This window comes from Elephantulus edwardii, unplaced genomic scaffold (assembly GCF_000299155.1).
Source record: "Elephantulus edwardii isolate Elephantulus edwardi_28Jun2011 unplaced genomic scaffold, EleEdw1.0 scaffold00021, whole genome shotgun sequence".
Classification (NCBI taxonomy): Eukaryota; Metazoa; Chordata; class Mammalia; order Macroscelidea; family Macroscelididae; genus Elephantulus; species Elephantulus edwardii.
Window position 1 is genome coordinate 12,654,385 of NW_006399771.1, and position 11,463 is coordinate 12,665,847.

At 36.7% G+C, this 11,463-nt stretch overlaps 1 protein-coding gene across 1 annotated transcript in view; it reads left to right on the plus strand.

Moving 5' to 3' along the window:
- The window catches only part of LIN7A (lin-7 homolog A (C. elegans)), a 310,570-nt gene that overhangs the window by 108,413 nt on the left and 190,694 nt on the right, over window positions 1-11,463 (plus strand). The window contains exon 2 of the mRNA XM_006882541.1: window positions 1,553-1,671. Coding sequence (XP_006882603.1) covers window positions 1,553-1,671 — 119 coding nt within the window. The remainder of the gene's footprint in view (window positions 1-1,552; window positions 1,672-11,463) is intronic.

Here is an 11,463-nt window from a genome sequence, read left to right on the forward strand (position 1 = left end):
CAGAGAACTACCAGAAGTCCAGGCTGGTTTCAGAAGGGGTCGTGGTACTAGAGATATTGTAGCTGATGTTAAATGGATCTTGACTGAAAGCAGGGAATACCAGAGGAATGTCTATCTGTGTTTCTATGTATCTGAGACATGGATAATGAACAAGGATGGCAGAAAAAGAATTGACACCTTTGGGATGTGGTGTTGGAGAAAAGAACTGAACAAACCATGGATGGCCAAGAGAATAAACAGACATCTCTTCGAAATGGTGCAACCAGAATGCTCTTTAGAGGCAAGAATGATGAAGCTTTGCCTCACATAACTTTGGACGTGTTGGGAAGGGTTGAGGGTCGGTGAAAGACAGGAAGATCCTCAACAAGGTAGATTGATATGGTCACTCCTGCAATGAGCTCTTATGTGTCAGGAAGGTGAGGATGGTGCGGGATATAATAGGGTTCAAATCTTTTATTTATAGGGTCACTATGAGTCATGCTCAACTCCATGGCACCTTAAAACAACAACAATCAGCAATGGAGGAGATACACACCAATCAAAATAGTTGCTGATGATGTTAGGTGCCTTCAAGTTGTGTTTGACTCATAGCGACTTTTTGAACAGCAGATCTGAACCCTGTCTGATTCTCCCTCATACTGTATCATCTCCAATGCACATTAGCCCATTGCCACAGTTATCATATCAGTCCATCTTGTTAAGACTCTTCTTCTCTTTCTTTGATTCAAAACACACTGCCATCCCAGAGGCAGAATGTTCAACCCCACCAGCTGCTCCAAGGGAGAAATTTGGGCAGTCTTCTTCCATGAAATTAAACTGTCCCTGAAAATCCACTAGAGAGTCAGCAATGACACAATGGGAACAACCATCACCTTTCCAAGCATGGTGTTCCTTTCCAAAAAATGGCATCACCCAAGAATATGCCAGAATGAGTAAGATGAAGCCTCACCATTCTTGCCTCTAAGAAGCACTCTGGATGCAGTCTCCAAGACATATTTGTTTGTTCTTTTGGCAGTCCATAGGATATTGAGCACACTCCTCAAATATCACAGTTCAAAGCCATCAATATTTCTGTCATCTTTATTCTTTGTGCAGTACTCAGATGCATAGTGGGTGATTGGAAAGACCATGACTTGAATCAGGTGCATCTTAGTCTTTAAACTGACATCATTGGTAAATTTGCTACTGTGATAAGTGTGGCATTGGAATGGAAAGACCAGATTGGGAGGAAAGAAACCTAAACCACAGTTTAGAAATAATAATGAGAGGACTTGTTTGTTGAAGTACACCGATACAAATGTTTCCTGCTTTAAAGAATATTCAAACCGATTGGAAGAAATAACTTACATGATATGCCATCAATGGAGATATATTAAGTGGCAAATTTTGTTGCACATGAAAACTGCCTGTTACTAAGAGATGAGATCGATGTTTTATAAATTGTAAAATTTTGCTGTTTATTGTCACCATTCAATTAGGTTAGTGGTACTTCTGCTGAAGAGCTACAGTTTTACTCCGGGTCTCACTTTGAATTTTGATTTTTTTTATACAGATGTTGCAAGAGCAATTGAATTACTGGAAAAACTACAGGAGTCTGGAGAAGTACCAGTGCACAAGCTACAATCTCTCAAAAAAGTGCTGCAGAGTGAGTTTTGTACTGCTATTCGAGAGGTATGACACTAAGATTTTAATAACTATGTTCAGCCATATGTCTTCTGAATTGAAAACATGTTTCTTTCCACACAAACAGTTGACATAGTTAAGATTAGAGCTACATTTTAACTTTCTATTTTTAGCTCCTTAGACAGATGATAAAATATGATTTATTCTGCTAAATTCTTAAATTAGATCCAGTCAGGATTTATGGTAGCAATACAGTGATTGCTTTAGCAGCTGACTGTGGTGCCTAATGCAAACAATTTGATGGTCAAATGTAGTCACCTGGAAATTTAGGTAGAAATAGTGACAATTAAAAATTCTATGAACTAAAAACAAAACAAAACAAAACAAAAAAAATTCTATGAACTTTGATAAATGTCGATAGTTCTAGAGGGGCTTCAGGCTTTTTGTTCATAGGGTAGCTATGAGTAGTGCTCGATTTAAAGGCAATCAATAACAACGTGTCACAAGCTTTATTTAGAAAAAAATCTCAACTAAATGCCTCACAGATAAGTCTGAAGGTTTATCTGTAAATGACTTAATTGACAGTTAACTACTGGCCAAATCTATAATTACTGAACTATTACTATTTTGGGCAATAATGAAAAAGCTATGGATCAGCTCATATTAACCTCAAAAACAATCTTAGTAATGCTTTCCTGGATAAAGGTTTCAAGAATCTCCAATTGAAACCAGTGTATTAGAATGATTTTTTGAATTTGGTATTGGCTTATGTTAGAATGAATCAACTTGATTGCAGTGGGTTTTTAGTGTTTGTGGTGAAATACTGTATTCAGCTAATGAATTAAATTAGTAACAAGAGTTCACTTTAGATATTTATGTTTTATTGTCTAAATCAATAAGTTTGCCACCATCTCCCTATCAATTACAAAGTAGTCATTCACTATAGAGTCCATAAATATAGCATATATGATTTTATAGTTGCTCTGGAAATTATTTCTCCACTGCCAGGCTGTCTAAAGCTAGTTTGTCTCAATGACTGCCTGGAGAGTTTGTTCTTGCAGAGGACATACAGGATTCATGAAACACTTAAATCAAAACAACACTCCTTTCTTTTTGCAACTCAACGCATATTCATATGACTCATGCAACCCCATGAATACAGAGCAGAACTGAATTCTATAGTTTTGTGTTTTATTTTGTTTGCAAGTCTTTAGTCTTTGTATTTTTCTTTTCAAATTTTGTTTTTTTGGTTTACATCCAACCATTCATACATATTGTTTCATTTATGTATATTATGCTTTATACAATCCCTCAAAGACACTGTTTTATATTATTAACTATATTGATCATATCTTTTATCACCCTGTCTCATCATGTCCCCATTGCACTCTACTATTCTTTCACCTCTCTATCTGCTATCCAAGTGATTTTCCCCTTCCTTTCTCTCATTTTCTCCTTCCCTCTTCCTTTTTAAACAATTACATGTATCTTGTACCCATTTCCTAATTGCAATAACAGTATTGTCCGTATGTTGATTCTTCACAAGTTGATCTTCCGTTGCCATGATCCTTTATTTATTGTTTGCATATTCCATATTGCTTTTGTCGTTCTTACCTCTCTCCACTAGTGATCTGAGACTAGTTGTCTTAAACAGTATTTATCCTTTTGTGATTGAGTTATTTCTCTCAGTATAACGTTCTGTAGACTCTCCTAGGATATATAGCATTTTATGATACTTTGTAGTTCTTTTATGCTGTGTAGTATTCCACTGTATGAATGTACCATAGTTTTAGAGCTATGGAATATTTTATATTTATATTTAGGTTTAGGTTTCTATTTCTATTTCCATTTCCAAATCTATTTCTATTTCTATTTATATATTTATTTAGAGTTCTGTAATCTATTATCTTTATTACTCTCTACTGATTGACAAGAGGTAGGAACGATACATCTTTAAGAGAGAAGTTTTTCCTGAGAGTGAACTAAAAAATTATAAAGCCCTAGTTGTAAGAAACTGGTGGTGGTGGGGGACCCAAAATAGCAACTCAGCAATCCCAAAACAAAGATAAAAGACCCAAGGAAAAATATACAAGAAACAATTTATCCACAACAAAAGGGAGATATAAACAGGGAAAAAGGAAATGCAAAGATTTAGAAAAGAAAAATCTTTCCTTTGGTGCTTTACAATTTTGAAAGAAAACAACAAATAAATTTATTAATTAATTAATAACAAGATAATTGACCAATAAAAACATGTAATGATTATGACATCTACATGTACAAAGGCTGTGACACTTCAGAACACAACATGCTGTTTTATTCCAGGACACATAGAAATGGTGTGATCCACTGCATTTTTGATGAGTAGTCAAATGCTTAACTGTTCGTGCCATTCGAGAATTCTTTTTGCAACTGTGTTGTTGTTATGTGCAAACAAGTCAAGTACTCTGCATAGTGACCCAATGAATAACAGATCTAAATCCTGTCCTATCCTGCATCATCCTTATTTCTGACTTATCAATTTATTATTTTATCGGTCATGGGATTTTCAATAGTTATCCAACACAACAACTCAAAGACATTGATGCTTCTTCCATAATAGTTATTCAGTGGTCAGCTCTCAAATTCATAGAAAGTGATTGAGAAGACCATGGCCTGGATCAGGCACACTTTAGTCTTCAAACTGACATTGTTGCTCCTCAGTATTTTGAAGAGGTCCCTGACAGCAAACCTGCCCAATACAATACATTGTTTGATTTTTGCCCATGCCATGGGGACTTACTGTGAGTCTAAGTAATATAAAGTGGTTGAAAATATCTGTCTTTTCTCCATGAGGTTGCTTATTGGCCAGCGGTGGAGATTATTTTGTCTTCTTGATATTGAAATGTTGTTCATATTGAAAACTATAGTCCTTGATCATACTGGCTTATAGTGACCCTGTGTACAACATAGTTAGGATAGAGTTGCACAACAGCTCTATGTTGTACATGAGGTCTCTAGTGACTCCATGGCATGTAACAACAGCAAGCTCTTCAAGTCTTCAGAATTTTTAATAAGCAAGGTTGGGTCATCTGAATAATGCAGATTGTTGAAGAGTCTTTCTCCATTCCTGAGTCTACATTTTTCTTTAGAGTTCAGCTGCTCTAATGATTTGCTTAGAATACATATTAAATAGGTATGGAGAAAAAAATACAACCTTGACCGATATCCTTCCTAATTTTAAGTCATTCAGTGTTTCCTTGCCTTTTTCAGATATAAGCTACTTGGTCTGGTTATAGGTTTCTCATGACTATAGTTAAGCATTCTAGGATTCCCATTCTTCTCAATGTTAACCATGCTTTGTAAGATCCATACAGTCAAATGCTTTATCATAGTCAATAAAAATACCTTTGTATAGTCAATAAAACATAAATAGACATTCTCATATTCTCTGCTTTCTGCCAACCTGCTTCTGACATCAGGAGTGATACTTCTGGTTCCAGTGCTTCTTCTAAACCCAGTTTGCACTTCTGAAAGTTCTCTGTCAATGCACTGTTCTAGCTATTTCAGGGTGATATTCTGCTTACATGTGATATTAACGTTATTGTTTGATAATTTCTGTTGTATCACCTTTCTTGGTGATGATAATAGATATGAATTTCTTCAAGTCAGTTGGCTAGGAAGCTGTCTTCCAAATTTCTTAACACATACTGTTGATCAAGTTCAGGGCTGCATCTGTCTGTTAATTGAAACATGTCAGTTGTATCCTGTTGATTCCTGGGGCATTTACATCCCCATCCCAATGCTTTCAGTGCAGCTTGAACTTCTTCCTTTATTACCGTTAGCTCTTGATCATATGTAACTTCTTGAAATATTTCAGTGACAACCATTTCTTTTTGGTGGCCTAGTGGCAAGAAGCTGCACTGTAATCCCAAAGGCACGCAGTTCAAGGCCAGGATAGGCAATTTCCTCCCATGTGATTAAGTGCTTCTGAAAACCCACTGGAGGGTCAGCTATGGGTCGGTTCCCACTAGGCAATACACATGTGCTGTTGAATCCCCTGTGACTCATAGTAACCCTATATACAACAGCTCTGAAGACTGACCTGTCCTGAGGCAGTCTCACTGACTCCTACACACCTATCTCCATTGCTTCAGTTACTGTATCAATCTCTCTCACCTGGGGTCTTCCTTTCTTGTACTGTCCCTCCACCCTTCCCAGCATGATGTCTTCCTTGCCACATGCCAAAAGTATGTGAAATGGAGCTTCAAAATTCTATCCTCCTAGGAGGAACTTGATTTTACCCTCTCCAAGACATACTTGTTTTCTTGGCAGTCCATGTTATATTCAAGACCCTTCTTTAGCACCACAATTAAAAGGTACTTATTCTTCTTCGGTCATCGTTAGTCATCGTCAAACTCTCTGACACATACCAAGAAATTATAATAAACACGGCCTGAATCAGGCACAATTGTCCCTAGACCTACATTGTTGCTTCTCCTAACTCTAATTATGGCTAATAAATATAATTTTATTATTTTACCCCAATAAGGCTAATTTTATGTAGATACTATGTAGGAAAGCATTAGAAGCATTGCCATTGTCAAATGGATCTTGGAAGTATGGAAAAAATACCAGAGGAATATCTATCTGTGTTTCACTGGCTATGCAAAGGCATTTGACTGTGTGGCCCACAACAAACTGTGGCTGACTTAGAGAAGAAAGGGAATCCCAGAAAACTTGATTGTGCTTATGCGAAACCTATTCTTGGACTAGGAAGCAGTCTTCAGAACAGAGCAAGAAAACATTACATGGTTCAAAATCAGGAACAGAGTGTGTTAGGGATGTGTCCTGCCTCCATATCTTTTCAATCTATATACAGAATAGCTCATATGGGAGACTGGACTTTATAAGGAAGAATGTGGCATCAGGATTGGAGAGCAAAGTCATCAGCAAACTATGTCCTGCAGATAGTACAGCCTTCCATGCTGAAAGTGAGGAGAACCTGAAGTGCTTGCTGAAGAAGGTTGAGGACTGTACTCTTCACTATGAATTGAAGCTCAACATCAAGAAGACAAAGATTCTTGCCACTGGATCAATTAGTAGCACCAGGATTGATGAAGAAGAGATTGAGGTTGTTAACAATTACAGCTTGCTTGACTTCATAGCCAACAATCTTGGCACAAGCAGTCATAAAATCAAAAGTCAAATGCACTGGGACGATCTGTCAGGGACTCCTCCAGAGTACCAAGAAGCAATGATGTCATTCTAAAGACTAAGGTGTGCCTGATCCAGGCCATGGTCTTTGCAATTACTTGCTATGCATCAGAGAGCTGGAAAGTGACTACAGATGAAAGAAGAAAAATCAATGACTTTGAGTTGTGGTCCTGGAGAAGAGTCTTGAACATAACATGGACTGCCAAGAAAGCAAATAGGTCTGTTGTGGAGAAGGTGAAACAATTGAGCTTTTCCTTGGTGGCTAGGGTTTTGAAGCTCTGTTTCACATACTTTGGGCATGAGTTCAGGAGGGACTGATCCTTGGAGAAAGACATCATGCTTGAAAGGGTGAAGGGATGGCACAGGAAAGGAAAACCCCAGATGAAATGGATTGATAAAGTAACTGGGGCAATATAGGGGTAGGTGTATTGAAGTCAGTGAGACTGGCTCAGGACAGACAGATCAGGCCTTAGAGCTGTTGTATATAGGGCTACTGTAAGTTGCAGGTAACTTTAAGGCCACATAACAAGAATAAGTATGGAGAAGTCCTGGCATAGTACATTTACATTGCATTTTAGACATAAAAATACCTAAATATTTTAATGCATACAGTTGGACCTAATGGAAGCATGAGGTATAAGGTATACCTAAAGATAAGTAGGTATCTATATCTGCTGAGATAGACATGCAAACCTTTCCTTTAAAAGAGATTTACTAAGGAAAAAGTGAATGAGAGTAAGGAAGAAAACAAGTATGAGGGATTTATATAGGTGTAAAAAATTTATTTTACAAACCCTGCTTGGGGTAAAGTATAGTATGTGAATCATTAATGGAGATTAAAATCTACATCTGGTCTGTAGGCAGTTCAGCAATTTCAGAGAGGTAAAGAATGATATTTTTCTCCACTTACATTTTAGAAATCTGAACTATGCTATTAATTTTATGTTCTCTGAAAAACTATTATATTCTTAGTAATAATCATGTTCTCAAAGGCAATGCAGGTTACACAGAAATTACATTGGTCACCCCATCTGAGCTAATATTGCACACTAGATTGAGTACTACCATTTATATCTAAGTTTGAAAGGTTGGGTTTTTTTTTTATTTACTGTATTGCTTTTGACTTCTAATTTATCATAACTTGAGCAGTGGTACAAATCTAGTTTTTCAATGTGAGAAGTGATTGTAGAATAATAATATGTATCTAAAGATAAGGAACTCTAATGGCCTAAAGAGTCATACTGCCAACCCAAAAGTAGGCAGTTCAAGTCCACCAGCTGTTCCATGGGACAAAGAACAGCAATCTTCTTTGTGTTTTTTAGTCTCTGGAAACCTGTTGGAGGATCACTTGTGAGTTGATTCTGATTCAATAACAATTATTCTCTTTTGTTATAGAAAGATACTAAAAATAGCATTAAATTCAATCTAGTTCAAAGCACTTAAATTTAAACATGGAATGGGAATATACATTATTTTGCAGCTGGATTTGTAAGTTAGTAATCCAGTATCCACTGTGATTGGGTCTGACGTGACATGTAACCGTCTTCCATTGAGTTTCTAAAGAAGTACATTTTTATTGGAAGAGACGGCTAATCTTTGCTCTGTGGAATGATTGGTAGATTCAAACCATCAACCTTTTTGTCAGCAACAAGATACGTAATAGTTCTTGTAAAGGAATGTCAATTAGGAAGTAGAATGATGCATAACTGAGAATTCAGTTTAACTAAGGCAAAAACACTATGCTGGCCTGAAACCTTTGAAGTTTTGATTTCTTTTTTGGGTAACATTCAGGATCTGTGATTTAATGATTTTGAGTTTTCAGGATTGTTTGTTTTGTAATTACTAATACAGTTAATTTTATTATGGAAAGTGAGGAAAAGAACAAAAATTGTTGTGCAGTTTTTCTTAGGTCTACCTGCTATATAAAAAATAAGTTCAGCTTATATCATTTTTAGTATTGTAAAACCCAAATTATTCTCAACAAGGAAGTAGAACAAATCATTGTAATAATTTTGACATTGCCTTACAACACTGTAACCATAACTAACAGCACTGAAATATTTCCATCTCCATTTTCAAGTTGATTGTAGTGTAGAGCTATAACATAGGATAAAATAGACATGTCCCATAGTGCTTAAAGTATAGCTAGTGGATTTGAGCTGCTAGCCATTCAGTTAGTAACCCAGTATTATAACCACTGTCTTGCCTGTTGTTGTTGTTGTTTTTGTTGAGTGCTGCTGAGTTGCATACAATTCATTGTGACCCTGTGAACAGCCAATCTGAACTCTGTTGTCCTATCCTGCACCATCGTTATCATTCTCGACACATTTGTATCCATTGCCATAAACACTAAACACTATTTCAGTCTATCTCATTGAGGGTCTTCCTCTCCTTTGCTGACCCTCCACTCTTCCAAATCTGATATTTTTTTCCAGGGAATAGCTGTCCTAACAACATGTTCAAAATATAGGAGATGAAGCTTCAGCATCTTTGCCTCCAAAGGGCATTCTGGTTGCACTTTTCCTAAGACATATCTGTTGATCTTTTTGCAATCCATGAGATAGTCACTACTCTTCTGCAACACCACAACTCAAATACATTCATTTGTCTTCTTTCACCCTTATTCATTGTCCAGCTCTCAGAAGCATAGAGGGTGACTAGAAAGATTATGGCTTGAATTAGGTAAACGTTAGTGAACTAACTGATATGATTACTCTTCAGGATTTGGAAGAGGTCCCTGACAACAGACTTTCCTAATGCTGTTAGATCTAATGTCTTGACTGCTGGTACCAAGGGTGTTGGCTGTGGATTCAAGTAAGATGAAATAATTGCCAGGTCAATCTTTTCTTTGTCCATCATGATGTTGCCTCTTGGTCCAGGGGTGAGAAGGTTTGTTTTATTGATTTTTTTTTATTGAAGACTGTAGTTCTTGATTCTCTGTGATAAGCACTTGAGGTACGCCTCACATTCAACAATGATTGTGTCATTTGCATCATGCAAGTTGCTAAATTGTCATCTAATTCTGATGCCACACTGTTCCCCATAAAGTTCTACTTTTTGAATGATTTGCTCAGCATACAGATTGAATAGGTACAAATAGAGGATAGAGCCCTGACACTCACCTTTCCCTTTTTCAAACGATGCAGTATTCCCTTTGCTCTTGCTGTTTGAACAACAACTTCTTGCTCTAGATATAGATTTTATATCCACATAATTAAGTGTTCTGCAATTTCCATTCTTCTCAAGGGTAACCATAGGTTGTTATGATCCACAGAATCAAATGCCTTTGCATAGTCAATAAAACACAAATAAACATTCTTCTGATAGTCTCTGTTTTCAGTCAAGATCTATCTGACATCAACAATAATCTCCAGCTTGGACTTCTGAAAGTTCTGTCAGTGTACTGTTTTAATGGTTTTTGAATGATCTTCAACAATATTTTGCTTGTATATGATAATAATGATATTAATCTATCATTTCCAAATTCTGTTGGATCACATTTCTTGGGAATGAGACAAATAGGAGCTCTTCCAGTTATTTGGCCAGGTAGTTGTCTTAGAAACTTTATGAGGCAGAATAGTTAGCAATCTTGGGCTGGATCTGTTATTTGGAACATGCCAATTGGTATCACTTTAATTCCTCAATATAACCATAAACCCCTATCAACAAGTCATTTCCATCTCCTGGAGACACACCATCGAGTTTTTGAGGCTGTGAGTATTGACATGAGTAGATTACCTCATTTTTTCCCACAGAGCAGCCAGTAGGTTTGAACTGCTAACATCATTTTGGGCAAACATCTCACATCTATTTTCCTGTGCCACTAGGCCTCTAGTATAACCATATTTTTGTTTTGTTATATACTATTGAATCATAACTGACTCAGAATAGGTAAACCATGGGTTTTCAGAAGCTGTGAACTGTATCAGAGAAGAATGCCCATATTTCTCCTATGGAGCAGTGAATGGATATGAATCACATACATTTTAATTCACAGCGCAACTCCTTACTCCACTAAGATGTTGTTCTTGTTTGCTGTTAAGTTAATGACTCACAACAACCCTATGAACAAAAGAACTGAATTCTTTCTGTAATTATTTCTCAAAATTCATAAAGTTTCCAGAAGCATGTTGTTTAGGAAGTAAATACCACTTCTACTTCCAAACATGCCTTAATCTGGGAACTCCACCAAACACTGTCCACAACTGGTAACCATTATGGCATCCGACACCCCAATGGCACAAAGTTCAGCATGATATGCACCTCAGGTTACTTCACTACAGCAAATAGACAGACCAGCTCTGTACCACTGAAAAGAATATTCCTCTAAATTATAATTACACTAGGCCTGAGGGCTAACCAACTTTTAAATACAAAGGCCCTCCAAAAGGTAGTCTTAACTCTAAAAAAGAGGCTTAAATAAAAATGCAACCAAACATTCCACATGACCCTCAACCAAAACAATAGTTATTACATGTTTACCAAGGAACATATTTTGTTCTATATTTGACATAAGTAACTGCAGGATCTATTTACATTTGTGTAGAGTTGTTGTTGTTGTTGTTGTTATGTGCCATCGAGTCGTTTCTGACTCATAGCGACCCTATGCACAACAGCTCTAAACCCTGCTCTATCCTGCGCCAA